At 50.8% G+C, this 17,413-nt stretch overlaps 1 protein-coding gene across 1 annotated transcript; it reads right to left on the reverse strand.

Annotated features, from left to right (window-relative positions):
• Nucleotides 1-9,612: 9,612 nt before the first annotated feature.
• Nucleotides 9,613-12,851, reverse strand: GPR3 (G protein-coupled receptor 3). Its single transcript, XM_039511564.1, has 2 exons — nt 12,691-12,851; nt 9,613-11,604 (listed from the first exon to the last, which is right to left on the reverse strand). Exon 2 carries the CDS (start codon nt 11,586-11,588, stop codon nt 10,602-10,604), a length of 987 nt encoding a protein of 328 aa, XP_039367498.1. The 5' UTR covers nt 11,589-11,604; nt 12,691-12,851; the 3' UTR covers nt 9,613-10,601.
• Nucleotides 12,852-17,413: the final 4,562 nt, after the last annotated feature.

A 17,413-nucleotide genomic window follows, 5' to 3' on the forward strand; every position in this document is an offset into this window, starting at 1 on the left:
CTTGCAACCCTGGCCTTGTCCAAAGCATTTGATGTGTGTATGTCTCTCTTTCCATGGAGTTCAGTGCTAAAGCGCAGCTGGCTGGGATGCTGCTTCACAGGAGCCCTGGTCTCCAAAGACCCATTTAATTTTCTCCTTCAAGGTGGTGTTAGCAGCACCAGGAAGCTGCTTCTGGCTGCCTTGGACAAGTGGGATGTCGGTCCTCTCCACAGCTGACGTCATGTTCTTTCCCTTAATTCCCCCTCTGGGACCAAGGCGAGAGCAGGCACTGCCAGCTCTGATCAGTGTTAACAGCCTGCTCTCCCAATGTGTGGCAGAGCAGAGTGCTGCCAATGTCACCCCCTTTCCAAGGCCAGATTCATTATTTAAGCATCCAGGGGCGGTGGGAGAGAAGTGGAGGGGAGGATTATCTTCTTCTGCATGCGTAGTCCGTCCAAAGCACCCATTTCCTTCTCCCTGCGATCTGGGTGTGCCAGGAATGCTGGAACAGCCCTTAGCAATGGCTGGCTTCTTTTTGCTGTTGCCTATGCAGGTGGGTGGGGAAAGGAAATAAGCTTCTGAGCTGTGTATGGCTTTATCTGTAACTCTTCCATCTGCTCGCAGCAGTGCACAAATAACTACGGGGTGCCTGAGGAATTAGGTATTTGGAGCTAGTGCTTCTGCAGTCTGGCAGCACAGCAGCTCTGCGCAGGGCTCAGATGGTTTAACAAAGGCCAGCTCCTGCATGGGGAGGGCTCAAGGCAGCAGTTGTCAAGCTCGTTTTGTGGAGAGGGCCAAGTCACACTTTTAATTGCCGACTGTGGGCCAGGGCCATGCAAATTCAGCAAACCCCCAATCCTATAACGGCAGCAGCTCTCCCACTGCAACCGACAGGAGGTTGGTATTTGAGCTGGAGTGTGGAACAAGACCCACGGTTGGTACTAGAGAGCTGTTCTTTCAGCAGTGCTGATGTGGGTTCTCTGCACCTCTGAAACCAGGCCCCAGGTTTGTAGTTAGCGTCTCATTCAGCATCACCCCCCCCCCCCCCAAAAAAAAGGCAATCTCTGTTAAAGGACCACACCACTGTCTGCCCTTTGTTTATCTAGCTGTGTGGATGCAGTCACCTGATTTGTGGGCACAATTGTGGCAAGTGTTCAAGTGGAGTGCATCATTGTAACCTGTGTTTGACAATCCAGTGTGCTTAAAGCACTATCATTAGGCTTGAGAGTCAACATCCCATTGAGATGAATAGAAGTATGTCACATTTCTGAGCTGCCGGTTCTGGCTGAGGGCTCCCAACGCCGAGTGCGAATTTGCTTTGTGTCAGTTTAAGCTTTGTTCTCATGTGGAAAGCTTTCTTCACAACACTTATAACCCGCAGCAGTGTCACTCAAACCATCCTGCTGACCCCACCCCCTTCAGGTGTTGGTAATATGCTGGCAGCTGGGGGATGCCTTTTGCTCATCTCCTGCACATCCAGCTCTGCACCATGCCTAGTCTTTCAGCTCTAGGTTGCTAATTCAGATCTGACTCAGACTAGTAATGAGAGCCATTCAAGTGTCCTATGTGATATGAGCTTGTAGTGGGTGAGTTCATGTCTCAAACGAGCAGTACTGTCGGCAGCCAGGGAAGAACCAAGGATTGAACAGGGACATGGAGAATGCCCATTGCTCTCGGCCACGAAAGCTGCCCCTCCAGGAGTGGGTAGAGGTACATTGATTTGGGCGGCCAGCATGGCTGGCACTCAGGCACTCTTCACCAGAGTTTAGGGCACTTGGGGTGGAGGTAATTAAATACAGGGAAGGGGGGAGGGTTTGTGTGCATGTGTGGACACAAAACTCACTTCCTCGTGGTCCATATTGGAGCACTCCTTCTCTATGCCTGTTTTGTGTCAGGAGCAGCTCAGCTCCTGGGCACAGCAAAACCCAGCTTCAGGAGCGTCTGGGCGCCGCCTACTTTGCTGACTGGTTCGGAGCAATGAATGAATCTGCAGCAGACAGGACAGAGGTGTAAGCGTGGCTGACAACCTCCTCCATAAAGGAGGAGAAGCATGGAAAACCCTTTGTCCGTTTTCCTGCACCGGGCTTTGAAATGGTGAGGCTAGTCATTGGGTTGCTAGGGGAAGGCTCTCGCCGAGAAAAGAACAGCCATCGTTTCTCCATGGTTACTTTCAAACGATGTAATCTGCAGCCCTGCCCCTGGTGTTCGCTCCCTAAAAACACAGTGAGTGGAGAGCAGTAAATTCTATCCCTGTACCTCTGGGTGCGTCTACACTGCAGAGAAAGGGGGGGTGTTAGCTCTGGTTAGCCGTTTGAGTTCGAGCCTATAGGGGTGTGTCTACAGTGCAGCTGGGAGCAAGTCTCCCAGCCTGGGTAGACATCTCACATTAGCAGGGCTGAAGGTAGCATGTCAAAACTAGCAATGTGAATGTTCTGCCTTGGGCGGGAGCTAGGCCGACCCCTTAGGCTCGAAAGCCTAAGTTCCAACACATACCCTAGGGGAATCGGGGGTTGAATTCCAGCTGCTAACCCAAGTTAAAAGCCAAGTTGATGTATCTTCACTGATGTTTTAACCTGAGTTAGCTAACGTAAGAACATAAGAAGGGCCATACCGGGTCAGACCAAAGGTCCATCCAGCCCAGTATCCTGTCTACCACCAGTAACCAATGCCAGGTGCCCCAGAGGGAGTGAACCTAACAGGCAATGATCAAGTGATCTCTCTCCTGCCATCCATTTCCACCCTCTGACAAACAGAGGCTTAGGGACACCATTCCTTACCCAGCCTGGCTAATAGCCATCAATGGACTTAACCTCCATGAATTTATCTAGTTCTCTTTTAAACAGTTATAGTCCTAGCCTTCACAGCCTCCTCAGGCAAGGAGTTCCACAGGTTGACTGTGCGCTGTGTGAAGAAGAACTTCCTTTTATTTGTTTTAAACCTGCTGCCCATTAATTTCATTTGGTGGCCCCTAGTTCTTATATTATGGGAACAAGTAAATAACTTTTCCTTATTCACTTTCTCCACATCACACATGATTTTATAGACCTCTATCATATCCCCCCTTAGTCTCCTCTTTTCCAAGCTGAAAAGTCCCAGCCTCTTTAATCTCGCCTCATGTGGGACCCATTCCAAACCCCTAATCATTTTAGTTGCCCTTCTTTGAAACTTTTCTAATGCCTGTATAACTTTTTTGAGATGAGACCACATCGGTACACAGTATTCAAGATGTGGGCATACCATGGATTTATATAAGGGCAATAAGATTTTCTCCATCTTATTCTCTATTCCTTTTTTAATGATTCCTAACATCCTGTTTGCTTTTTTGACTGCCGCTGCACACTGCGTGGACATCTTCAGAGAACTATCCATGATGACTCCAAGATCTCTTTCCTGATTAGCTGTAGCTAAATTAGCGTGTGGGTTACCCATCCATTCAAGGTGTGGTATTGGACTCAGGAAGTCAGGGGTGGGGGCAGACATGAAGTTGGGCAGAGACACTCCACTGATGCAGCAAAGATAATGGCTCGGCTGCTAAAAGAACCAGGATAGCCCTCTCCCTTCCCCCACCCCCTTCAGGAATGGCTTTTGCAGAGCCCTTAGGATCAGGGGAACACTGGGAATCCATCTTGGAAGTTCTCCTCGCTTTAGATCCAGTTCTGCTTCCATCCCACGGGAAGCTGGTGAAGGAAAAACCCATGTACAGCTAACAAAGAAGCAGAGGAAAGATCATGGTCTGCCAGTTCCTGAATTTTCACAAGGGCTCAGCCCACCTGCTCTGAGCAGATAATCCTGCTCCGGAGGAAAGCGAGTGAACCTTGCCAACCTGGCCTCTCCCCTGAGTAACCAGTTCAGAACCCTGCAGCTGCTGTTTTGTTCATACAAAAGCCAGGAACTCTGCAGTGTTTTCTGCTGCCTACAACGATTCTCTCTTGTTTGCCTGAGGTACGTTTGGCTGTGAACCTTGTCCCTAACCGTGGGGAGTGCAAGTTCAACACTGGACTAACCATTTCCATGGCCCTGGGCCGAGACTATGAATATTGTCCTCTGCCTGCTCCACGTAAGGACAGGATATGGAAAACAAGCTGTCTTTAAACCCCCCCCCCCCCAAGCCTTCAAGGCTGGCACTGATTGGGGCAGGCAGGCAGAACTCCAAGCCTATGGAAGGGTGCACTGGGCCCTGCCCAAGTGATTGGAGAGCAGTCAGGGAGCTGTAGTAAAATGACTAGGGGAGACACACAATGAAACCAGCAGTTGTGGATCCGCTTTCTTCATGGCTGCTTGTTCCTTCTTGTTCGCCGACCCCAGGGTGCCGCCAGTCTGGCCCACCAGTCCAATCCGCCACGGAGACCCTTCAAGGGAGCTTCCCCTAAGCAACGTCTAGAATTCATACAAGCTCCAACACTGGTAGTTTAACCCAAAACAGTTGCAGTCGCGATGTTGTTTACTTAGTGCGTTTTTATTTTCACCTATAGATTCTGATCCCTTTTCCTTGAAAGGGTACAAGCTTGCCTCTGACGTGAAGGTGTTTGTCTGTGAGCCGAAGGACTGGAACGGTGCCTGGAACTACTGTGGAATTGCTTCTGGTTTGTGTCCTGTGAAAGCAAACATCAAGGCTGGGGGGGGGGGAGGGGGTCTCGGCGTCTGCTACTTCCCTGCACCGAGCTTGGCCTGATTTTCAGTTCAGGAGGGAAAGGAACGCAGCTTCAGGTAAGAATCACCTGACCCTGTAGGTCTCTCAGCTTCTAAGCGGGAGCAGTTGGGGGCTCACTAGTGCAAAACCAGGGTGAACGGGGGGCATTTCTGACTAGTTTAATAGTGACCTAATGGTATGGAGGACACGGTATTTATTATAGCACCATTAATGCCCATAGGACTTTGCCAGACACTAAGATGGCCAAGTGTTGCCTGTTCTAGCCTGATTTTCACAAGTGCTGAGCACCTGCCATTCCTAACAGCGTCAACAATTAGCATTCCTGGAACAAAATAGGTTGCTAAGTATTTGGGAGTTTTGCCGTGTGATTTGGGGTCCTGTATTCTAGCCCCAGTGGAAGTTTGGAGTATACTTAGTCCACCGTGCTCTCTAGGGATGAAAAGCTATTGACGCTGATGTGAGGCAGCACCCACCTGCCGTGGGACTGACGGAACAGGAAATTAGACGGGAATCAGCCTGGGAGCATATTGGAAATCCACGAAGAGGAGGTGAGGGAGAGTGGACAGGGATTCCTGGGGTGCTCAGTCAGAGGTGAAATTGCTAAGCAAGCTTCAGGCAGCAATTCTGTCTTTGCCAGGGGTTAGGTCATAGGCTCGGTGGTTGGGCACCTGATGGTAATGTACACAGTTAGGGAGGCTGACCGTCTCCTTTGATCTTGATGAGAATTTGGGATTGTCTCTGCCCTTCTGGAAAATTGGGACGATTGGGTATAAAATGGGAGGGAGCAGGGAGAGGAGGAGCGGGAGCTAAACATGGCTCTGGTTTGAGCTCACAAATGTGGGTGTATTGGGTTTGGGATGAGTTTCCTTTCCTGGATGTCTGAAAGCAGCAACACACCAAACTGATAACGAATGTGTGAGAACTAGCAGCCCCAGCCGGCTTCCTTTATAGGAGGTCAGGCTGGGTGATCAGAGTGGTCACTTCTGACCTTATCATGGTCATGGAACTCAGGAGACCCACGTTCTGTTCCTGGCTCTGCCACTGACCCTGCTGTGTGACCTTGGGCAAGTCCTTTTCCCTATCTGGGGCCCTGTTTCCCCTCCCTCCCTCAGTCTGCTTAGATCTGTTTCGGTTTAGGCTGTCTGTTTAGGCTGTCAGCTCTTCGGCGCAAGGACTCTCTCCCTGTGTGTCTGTGCAGCATCCAGCGCAATGGGGCCCGGATCTTGCTTGGGACCTCCAGGCATGACTGTAATACAGCTGATAACATTCTGTTTCTGCAAGAACACTTTGTATTCAGGCGTGGTAGGGCACAGCCCTCTTTGTGGAGGGGGAGGAGGTGCTGAAGGCAGGATGGTGTGTGCCCAGTGGAAATGTGTTCCAGAATATTTCTCTTTAAATTTCAGTGAAACTTTTTTTTTTTAAAGAATTAAACACTTCTCTAGGGTGCTGGAAAGCAAACTCAATAATCTTGCACTAGGTCTGAAGCTCTGGAGTGTGAAACTGATCCAAACAAAGAGAAACTGACCAGCATTTCCACACTGAGGGGGAAAGTAGGGATTTAGGGAGACCTGCGGTTGCATCTTTTCTTAATCAGTCTAATGGTTTTTATTTGGGACGGGCCAAACCTAGAGCCCTAGATCAGAACCTCTTTGAATTTCAGGAGTGCGATCCAGATCCACATCTTCAAGTCTAATTCCTCCCAATTGATTGGGTTGCACAGTGGATCTGAAATCACATGGGGACAAATGGGTCCCCGTTCCAGTTCATTCCAAGTTGGCAGAAATGTCACAAGAAGAGCTACTTGGATGGAGACATAAGCCATTTAGGGCTGAAATCTCATGAGAATAGCCTGCAAAGTTGGTGTGTTATTGAATCCATCCTGATTCATCCTCTAACCCAAACTGGATCAAAATCCAAACTGCTGCATGCTAGTTTTTATGAAATAGATGGTTACAAACTTGTTACAATACAAGAACTTGACGCTAGTCACTGTGCTGCACACCGTAGCCACAAAGGACCCCATGCTGTGAACTCTCAACACCACAATGCCACCCCTCCCACATATTTAATGCAAAAGAGAATCTCTCCCTCCGATGTTAGCAGTGTAGGGCCTATGACATGCCGTGCAGCAGTTCTGATTCCATTCAGAAGAGAGTGGTGTTACGTGATGTGCATTCCTCCTGATTCGTTTCTGCATGGGCTGGGAATAAATACCTTCATTCCCAAAACTGGGCCCTCCTACTAAGGGGAATAAGTGCACTATACCTGTCCTCTAGCTATCAAGAAGGTTTTGGTCTCAGGGCTGCCTATCATCAGCTCTGTATTGACTTAGCATCTGCTGTTCTTGGGCTTCCAGCATGGGATGCTTCTGACTCTCTCTGGAACCTTCACTCTCACCAAGGCCAGCAAGAGAAAGGAAACCACGTTGGGATCAGTGTTCTCAGCACCTGTCGCCTCTCAAGAGCAGCCTTTTAGTTTGCAGTCCCTTTTGCCTTCCCTCCTTCCTCCCCATTGAACAGCTCCAGTGCCGTGCATTGTGGGAGCTGTAGTACGAAGGCAGCTGCTGTTTTCCCTCAATCCAAGGGGGTGTCAGGCCTGTGACTTTCTCCTGGCTCTTCGCGCTCTCGTGACAGTTGCTGAGGCTCGCAGCATTCGAGTGCCAGGCATAATGCATGTAAAGACCAATGATTTATTTGTTGTGGCTGCGATGAGGACAAAGATTAGGTACCCAGAGAGAACAATGTTCCTTTCCCTCCCTCTGTGCCACCATTCCCACCCATTGTGCTTTCAGCCTGGAGTCATTTCCAGCACTAGCTGCATTTAGATTGCCGGAGCCGTTCCTGTAAAGGAAATAAACCCAAACCCACAGTTTGGGAACTGCTTTTCTTTCCCAGGCTTCAGCCACTGCGATTGGTTTCCCTGAAGCGATTTGAAACAGAAGAGTCCCTTTATATTAGAATATAGGAGCCTAAATTACAGAGGAGATGGGCAGCTGGAGCACTGATCTGCTGAACCTAGAGCACATCTGAAACTCACGGGCCCTCTGTACGATAGCCAACCCCCCCCTCCCCCCCAGGAACGTTATTGTACGTGTAGGTACTGACACGGCGCAGTAGTTGAACACCTCGTTCTCTTTAATATGTTTATTCTCACAGCCTCTCTCGGAGGCAGGGCAGGGCTATTGTGTCGCCAACTTACAGCAGGGGATTTGAGACACAGGGAGACTCTCTTGCCATGGGCCACACAAACGGCCTGTGGTGAAACGAGGAACCGAACCTGGGTTTCCCAAGTCTTGGGCCAGTGCGTCGGGCCCGAGCCGATCAGCCATTCTAGGAGCAGCATCCCCTTCCTCTGGGGGCGGCGAGCCTCCCCCAGGATTCTAAAGCCCGTTGCAAACTACAGGCCAAGTGGTGACATGCTGAGTCCTGTTTTACTCCCACCCAACTTGAGCAAAGCGCCTGAGGAAGTCACTTGGGCGCTTCTGCCTGAGTAAAAAGGAAAAATAAATGACTGTGTGGCATTTGGGCTGGTGTCCATGCAGCAGCCCGTCTGCAACGCACCTCCCTCTGGGTTGGAGGGTGGCACCCAACCTGTGCCCAGCATGCTGCATGATAGGCCTATGGAGGAAGTGCTAAATCCTCACTCCTGTGAAGGTGTCATGGCCCTACGGAGCAGGCAGGCCCTGTGTTTTTATAGCCTCATTCAAAAGGACCCCTCAAAGCAGTAAACTGCACAGAACTCAGTCAGAGAAGGATAAAGGTCCGAGTCAGCTTTACTGGGATTTGAACCTGTGACTGCAGCATTTCAAACCTGATGCTCAAACTGCTAAGCCATCCCTTGTGCATGCAAGGCCACAAACTGTCCTGTGATTGAAATGAGGGTGCCCAGAGCTCTTCAGTGTCATGCAGTTTCAGGATGCCTTGCTGTTTGCACTAGGAGAAAATCTCACACTCCAATCTGGTTCTGTTTAACCCCCGTGTTATTCAGGGGTCACAGATGTAAATGACCACCCTGTCTCTATCACCATCCTAGGGACCACGCACCAATCACAGAGAGCGCGCGGTGAATCGGTGTGCAGACTGCTTTTGCCTTCCTTTTCCCCTCTCCCCTCATCATAACTGCTCAGATGAGGGATCATTCGGCTCTCCAGCAGCATGTTTCATCTTCTGAGATACAACACGGTGTTTGCTTTGCCACTCTGGCTCCCAGGAGTTTCATCCTGGGTCCCCCAGAGGGCAGCCATCTCCATGTGTCACAGACGGAGGGGTAGCCTGGTCCCCAGATGATGAGAGCTTTGGAGATTAGAACAAGGACTCTGAATTGGACCCAGACACCCCTGAATAACCTCCTCCCTAACTGAATAAAAGCCACCTATGCTAGGAAGAACTTCCAGCTAAGTTCTCCTCACACCTTCTATGGGTCATCTCAATTATCACTTCAAAGGTTTTTTTCTCCTGCTGATGATAGCTCATCTCAATTGATTAGACTCTTCCTGTTGGTATGCATACTTCCACCTTTCCATGTTCTCTGTCTGTATAAATATCTCCTGTCTGTGTGTTCCAGTCTATGCAGCCGAAGAAGTGAGCTGTAGCTCAGGAAAGCTCATGCTGAAATAAATTTGTTAGTCTCTCAGGTGCCACAAGTCCTCCTGTTCTTTTTCCAACTAACTAGATGCGTTAGGCAACAACGGACGTGTCTCCCAGGAGGGTGGAGGGAAGCACTATTACTTGGGATTTTGTACAAGATTGGCCAAAACTCTAGAAAATGTGCCATAGCGAAGAATCCTGCGTTGGCTCCAGGGAGGTGGGCTGGGGGCTCTGACGCTTCTTTTCAGTTTCTAGAGGGTCTATGATGAAGGTGGAATTAATTGGACCCAACACTTTGTAATTTATTGAGGATGAAGTGGCCTCTTTCCAGTTACTCCCCTCACCCACAGTGATCTTCCAATATCTCCCTCCCACACACATCAAGCAGCAGCCACGTCGTATCACAAATTATCTTTATTTTTCTCTTACGATTGTAAACAAGAATCCAGTACTTTCCAAATCACATGGAACAAGAGTCTGTGCAACAATGCAGTGAGATTTCAAATGTCCAAAGTGCCTCTTACATTCGCTTCCTTTCCAGATTCATGCAACCCTGAAGAACATACAGTACACGGAATAGCTGTCCTCTGAATCTGAATTTGGCCAGTTGAACACGTGCAATCTGTCTCTACTGGGACAGAAACTTTAGTTAATTGAATAGTCTCTAGTGCAATGGTTTAGAAAGCAACTCGGATCATCTGAGCCCTTGGGTTTTTATAGGCACAGTCTAGTATTGCAGCGTTCCCTTTTTCGCTCCAGTTGTCTATATTTGATACAGTTAAAACATTCCATTACCTAATACCACCCAGGGTACTCAACATGCAAAAGGAGCCACCATTAGTTTTTGTATTAAAACATAGTGAACACTAGAGGGCAGCAAACTACAGAGTTCAGAAAAATCTATTGTCTTGAAAAAGCTGGTCATAAATAACAATAAATTAATAAATAATGCATAAATATTTTTTTTTAAAAAAGGTGATTTGGTTCTGGTCCATTGTTACAGGGGAAACAATGGATCTTTGATGTAGAAAATAATATCTGAAGAGCTGAGGTAATTAACCAGGCTGTATAAAAGCCAAAAGAACAAAAAGATATTCTCTCTTTTTAAAAAATGTACCATAAATATTGTGTCAAAGAAAATATTTATGGAGGATCTCTCGCACACTCACAAATATACATATTTATTTATTATGGATAAAAAATAAATATTTTTTCTTCCGTAAATTCTAAAAGTGGAAAAATAAAGGAAGAGAGCAGCTCATGCACACAAGGGAAGGGGAATCATAGAAGACACAGAATCTTTAAGAGCTCTCACAAAATCTCTGTGGTTGTGCAAAAAGGGGAACATTGTGTGCAAATGGGTCTTTGGACCGAGGGCTGATGAGTCAGACGTCGCTTGGAGATCTGGACCTGAAAGGCATTGTGGAAGAGAAGCACCCACAGCACACAGTCCACAGCACTTTCTGGATCTCTTGGTTCCTGAAGGCATAGATAACGGGGTTAATCATGGAGTTGTAGGTAGCAGGGAGGATGGTCATGTAGGTATAGAGGGCTGGGTAGGTGTAATCTCCCAGGAGGCAGTAAATGGCAAAGGGTAGCCAGCAAGAAGCAAAAGTCCCCAAGATGACAGCTAAGGTGGAGATGCCTTTCCTGGTGGTGACGTAGTGTGAGGTGGCCAGGAAGTGCCTCTGCACGGCGATCTGGTGGGCGTGCCTGCAAACGATCTTGCAGATCTGTACGTAGAGCTGCAACATCACCGCAAAGACCATGAAGAAGGAGATGGAGAGGATGATGAGGTTGTTCTTGGTCAGGGGCTTCACGATGCTGCAGGTGGAGACGTCTTTCAAGCAGTTCCAGCCCATGACAGGCAGCAGCCCAAAGCAGATGGAAAATCCCCAGGTCAGGATCAGCATGATGTAAGTCCTGGTGACCGTCCTTTCTGAATAGTAAGTCAGTGCGTTGTAGAGGGAAAGGTAGCGGTCTACGGTGATGGCCAGCAGGCTGGCCACGCTGGCAGTGAATGAGCTCACCAGTAGCCCCACGGTGATGAGGTTCACCACCTGCGACTGGATGCAATAGACAAAGGCAAAGTGGAATATCAGCCCCAGGCCGGCCAGGAAGTCAGCAATGGCAAGACTCCCAATGAGCAGGAACATTGGAGTCCGGAACGCAGGGGTGTAAAATATGACAGCTACCACAATCGCGTTCTCACAGGAGATGATGGTCCCAGATATGCAAAGTACCACATCCCAGGGATTCAGGACAAGAGGCTGCACCACGGAGTCCAGGTTCAAGGAGCTGCTGCTGCCGTTACTGGCTGCAAACCAGCCCTGCTGGCCTTCAGTGGAGTTGTGGGATACGTCCTTGCTCATGACGTCCAGGTGTGACCTGCGAAGGCATAGCACCAACTTCCACTTAGTGTCATTCTGGGCATACAAAGGCTCTGGCATGCAAACTGACTTGTTTTACTCCTGAGCATCTCTGAGCCCTGATCAGTGTCCAGTCTCTCAGTGGCAGATTTTGGGGGGCAGGCTCACCCACCTCGCTTCCCATGGGCTTTCCCAAAAGCTGGCTCTGATCAAGGCTTACACAGTAGGCTACAGTGCAGGTTCGATTGATTTAAGTTACTCAGGTGTGTAGCGTACTCACCATTTGCTCCTACGATGGGGATATTTCTGGTCAGTTTTGCACTTTTTCCTCTCTTTTTTTTTTGAGCAGGCAAAAAGAAAGGGGGGGTGAGGGGGCAGGAAACTCCCTCATCCAGTTGTTTCCTTGCCTGTGTTTGCTTCCACTGAGCTGCATGCAGTGCACAATTGCAGTGGATAAGTACCCCACAGCTGGAACTAAATTTTTTACCTCACAGGGGCTTTTACTAATTTAGCCCTAACTGCTGATGCTGTAAAGCTTAGAAAGCTAAAGCCTCAGTAATGGAAAGAGGAGGCTGGGCATCACGTCCCTGACCATTAGCCTAATTACATATTTTTTTTCTTTTCATGCTACATCCCTTGCTTGGGCTCGGGCAGATCGATACCTGAGAGCTGTCACCCGCCAAACAGCTGCTTTCTCAATCCTGCCATGCATCTGAATTTGCATTGGGATTGCTGAAAACACTTATTTTACTGCTCCTGGCTGTCTGCTGGGTTGGGGGTTGTTTCCCCCCCCGGTGGCCTTTGCATTTTTAATGCAGTTCTCTACCTGGAAAGCTGCACCCTCAGGTCAGTTATAAACCCAGGCTCTAGGTTAACATACGAAGCTTGTCTGCTCCGACGTGCCAGCTAGTGGAGCGAGACTTTGCTTTACATTTAGGGGGGGGGAGAATTAATGACTGTAACACCCCCCCATCCTTCTTTTAAACCTTATTTTGCTCTTCTGCAAGTTCTAACGCTCCCGGGCGTCCAGGGCGTCTGAACTGCAATGGAGGGGGACGCAAAAAAGGGCTCCCCCCCGCCCCCTGCACAGAGAGAGGCGCCTCACCTGGTGCGCTGGGGCAGGGAAGTCCGCCTGGCTCCTTTGCGGCTCCTCTGCGGATGCTCCGGTCCTGCTGGCAGGCTGCAGGCGGAGGCTCCGTTCCATGGGCGGCTGCAGAGAGACGGGGCTGGGGGAGACGCCGCGGAGTTATAGTGAAGTCGCCGCTTTTGGGGGTGACTCACTCCCCCCCCCCTTTTTTTTTTTTTTTTTTGCCGCTGCCTGAGCCTGCGGCTCCTCCTGGCTCGCTGCTGGGTGACGTCAATGAGACGCAGGAGCCAATCACCTGCGGGGCGAGGAGCGGCGCGTGCGGCGCGGCATAGTAATTGGGTTCCCACTGGAGAATTCCATTCATAAAGCGCCCCGCCCCCTCCCCGTCCCCGGGGCTCGCGGGAGCGGTCAGGTGCCCCCCCCCCCGAGTTCCGTCCTTGCAGCGCCCGCTGCTGCGGGGAAAGCGGGGGGCGGTGCGGGGAAGGGGGCGTTGCTCTGCGGTCTCCCCCCCCCATGGGGCCGGTGCCCCCCAGCAGAGGCTGTTCCCCGGAGCGGTGGGTTCCTGGCAAGCGGGGGAGGGGAGCTGCTTGCTGCAAACTTGTACTGAGTGGGGCTCGGCTTCCCGCCCGCGCAGTGGGGCAGGGACCCCCAAAGCCTTCGGGGTGAGCATGGGCGGGGGGCCGGAGCCCCACGCGGGACCGCGTGTCGCAGTGATCCATGGGGGGGCGGGGTTCGTGGGCGCATTCCCCTCGTGGGTTGAATAGCTTCCGGCTCCCACAGCGCTGGGCTTTGAAATCAAGCCTGCAATGCTGCCCCCCCCCACATCCGGGGAGGCTGGGGAGGAGGGAAGCAGCCCCCCCCAGCTTGGCCCCGTGGTCCAGGGGCAGAAGTGATCCTCTACGCCCCCCGCCCCCCCCCGGCTAGGGTTTCACAGGCGAGCGCTGAATAATTCATGGCCCGGAGAATAAGTGATGCCAGCCCAGCAGGGCTGGGAACTGGAGCTCCGGGCAGACAGCCCTTCCCGCCAGGGGCCGGGCCGTGCGTGGAGAGCCGAGAAACGCCACGCTGCTGCGGGGAAGTGCGTCTGGTGCAGGGCCCCGTTAGGTGGCTTTTATGGGGGAGGGGAGAGAAACCCTCTCCCTGTTGTGAGTGTCTTTGGGGAGGGGGAAAAGGCATCAAGCCATTAGGTGGAGTGGGGGGGGGTGTCTTTCACAGGAAGCTCCCCCACACCCCTCCCTCAGAGCACGTGTCAGAGCGGAAGCAGGCTCGAGGTGTGCAGTGTGGGAATTGCACTCCCCGGCTAAGGGGGGGGGGTCCTCCAATCGCTCTCACTGCAGGAGACCTTCACAGGCAGCAGCTGCTGCTGCATCCGCCCATGCCGGTGTCAGCTGGTTTGCTCGGGCTGAGCTACAGCTCCATGGGAACCCGGGGGGGGGGGTGCGGGGCAGGGGGATCAGGTGAATTGATTTCAAGGAGTGGGATCCTGGTTTTGCTTCGCTCTCCCCCCACATGTCATTGTTCAGTGTTCCGGGGTTGTGGCCATGGCAGAGGGCTAGGGCTACCACCAACACACAAACTGAGGCAGGATCCCGGCCTCTCCTGCACTTAAAACTTGGCTATAAAGCCCTGATCCAGAGACCAGTGAGTTTGTTGACCAGCTATGGTGATCAATCCCCACACCCCCCCGCCTCACACCTTTCTACATCCGTGGGTCCTACACACACCTATAACATGTGCTGTACCTCATTCGGTGCACCTGCTGTCCCACCAGCAGCCATGGGGTGCAACCGGACAATCACTGCACTCTCAAATGAATTCAGGCAGAAAAAGGGATAAAAGACAAAAACACCATGTCACCTGTGGGCAAACACTTTTCACCCAGCGACCCCTCCATCTCTGATCGCGTAGTCCTCCTCCTCCAAGGAAACCGGCACCACAGCTTCAAAAGATGAGTCTGAGAACTTAAATTCGTAACTCTGCTCAACACTAAAATCAGGGAGACTGATTTTATGGGCCATTACAACAATTTGTAACACATCCTGCTGCCTACTAACCCTCCATTGTCCTCCCACTTCGGAGATGTTAATTGCCTGCTTCATTTTAAGTGGTTTCCTGCAATTCCTGTGAACCCTTCTGCTTAACAATCTGTCCTGCCTTGTATTTAGCCTGGACACTCTCCAGACCTGAAGGAGAGCTCTGTGCAGCTCAAAAGCTCGTTCCTTCCATCGACATAAGTTGGTGCATTAAAAGATAACGCCTCACCCACCTCGTGTCTCTTAGGCCAGCTCTACGCTACAAATGTACATCGCTCCAGGGCGGATTAACTATGCCAGTGGAAGCGCTCCCATCTGCGTAGTAGCGTCTTCACTGACGCACATAGCTGCACTCAGGGCCGGCTCCAGGCACCAGCGAAGGAAGCAGGTGTTTGGGGTGGCCGATGGAAAGGGGCGGCACGTCCGGGTCTTCGGCGGGAATTCGGCGGCGGGTCCCTCAGTCCCTCTCTTCCTCTTTGAGCTGCCACCGAAGTCCCGCTGAAGAGGAAGAGTGGGAGTCAAGGATCCGCCACCGAACTGCCGCTGAAGAATGGAGCGGAGTGATTGAGCTGCCGCCGAAGAATGGAGCGGAGTGATTGAGCTGCCGCCGAAGAATGGAGCGACGCGACTAAGCTGCCGCCGAAGTGCTGCCGATCAACTTTCTTTTTTTTTCTGCTTCGCCGCTTGGGGTGGCAGAAGAGCTGGAGCCGGCCCTGTCTGTGCTGGTGTGGTGCTGTATGTGTAGACAAGCCCGTAGTGAGCGTTTGGTGTGACTGTTACACCGTGGGCTTTCTCAACGGTCTTTAGGCGCCTAACTCCTGTTGAAATCGATCCGTGAGATTGAAATCAATAGGCCTCACGTCTAAATACCTTAGAGGATCTGGGCTGAAGGGCCTATGTTTTTAAAAGGGACATTAATGATTTTGCTTTTTTACTGTACGTCCTGGGAAGTCGCTTTGGGTAATTTCCTGCTCACAATGGCCCTAGCTCTGAGCTCTGTCATCACTGTCTACATTTCAGCCATCTCCAGGTGCCTCCCTCCAAAGCAGCAGCAGGGCCCCCAAAGCCTTCAGGGTGCGCATGGGCAGGGTCTCCGTAGTTACATTATTTTGCTGCTAAAGGTTTTCCCCCTTGGCTGGCTCCCTCATTTGGCTTTGTAGCTCTGGCTACTAGGGGAAGGGAAGAAGGGGCCACTCCAAGGTGAAGGGGAGTCCAACCGTCTAAGGAGGCACAAGATTCAAAAGCCAAGAAAATGCCCCAATATGTTTAGCCCGGCCGATAGCGTTTGTAGAACACTTGTCTGTGAGGATCTCAAAGCACCTTACAAAGGGTAATGGAGTCTGAAGGATGTGTGCGTAGATAGGCTTGCCAGTGGCTCATTGTGTGTAAATCTGGAAATAGAACCCAGGAATCCTGGCTTCCAGGCCTCAGCACTGCTCACTAGGCTACGCCTCAGGTCATACTGCCTTTTTGTGGTACATTTCTTTTTATTCTCAGGACGGATGTTTGAATTAAATCAAAAGTTTTTATTCCCACTGCAGCGGGCGGGCGGAGAGCAGTTAAATTACAAGAATGTCACATGTGGGGTTTATTTACAGCAAACAAACCAACCAAACCCAGCGGAAATTCGTTGTCTTTTTATACAAAAGGCACTTTCCAAATGCGACGGCCACTAGCCCACTACAATGAACGAAACAGAGGATGTTTGTCCCTCCTTTACGGCTGAAGCTTTCACCAGTGGAATAGCAAGCAGCCAAAGTTATATAATAGCCCAGTGCAAGTCATAGATCTGTAATTAGATCCTAGTGGAGCAAGCAGGCACTGGAAGGAGCCTCTTTGAAGTATTTAGGGGCGAACTCTTGAGTTGCACTGGATGAATAATGGATACTTTTGTCCTGAAATAACAAAAGGGATGCAAATTTGATCCAGCTCTAGGTGCCACCTGCCGGGCTATTTCTGGGCCCAACAAAACAACCTGCTCTTGATCAGTGCTCGGCTCGCGTTACCCCAAGGGGCGTTTGAGCAAGGAGCTGTTGATGGTGCTGAAAAACTCTCTCGAACTCTTGCATTTCAGCAGGTAGAGGCTGCCCGGAGAGCTGCAGGCCCCTGGGAGTTGGGGTCTGGCTTTTCCTCCAGCAGCACTGATTAAACCTCAGCTTGTTGGTGTGGTTGAGTTGCAAATTTCCAAAGAGGCTTTTCAGTGAAAGGCAATGACATGTGGTTGAGATCTGCCCCCTCTCTCTGCGTTGTGGCACAGTCTAGCGATCAAGGCCCGCTGGTGTTCGGAGCTGTACCTTTGCACCATACTAGGCAATCTCTGCTCCCAAGATCTTACCATCTAAACATACGAGTGGTGGATCTGACAAATGAGCTGGGAGGAGAACATGGGCTCAGCGAAAAGCTCCCATGGGCTGTAATAAACAACATGGAGTATAGAAATCACAGCTGTTGATGCCTGTGATCCATACTGACCTAACACAAAGGCACGGTGTAGGGGGTTTATTGGCTAGTTTTATTTGGGAGGGCTGCTTTAGCAACAAGAGGCTATCAGCATTCTCCCTGTGTGTGTATCTTTTCAGGTTCTTATCTTGAGCCCATCACCCCGGTATCTGTGCACCTCCTAATGATGCTCGGAGCAGTGGGATTAGCATTGATGGTTCCTTCTCCTTTTGTCTCTCCACAAGAAAATTGCATGTGTGTGTTTCAGT

Source organism: Mauremys reevesii, linkage group 23, assembly GCF_016161935.1.
Source record: "Mauremys reevesii isolate NIE-2019 linkage group 23, ASM1616193v1, whole genome shotgun sequence".
Lineage (NCBI taxonomy): Eukaryota > Metazoa > Chordata > Testudines > Geoemydidae > Mauremys > Mauremys reevesii.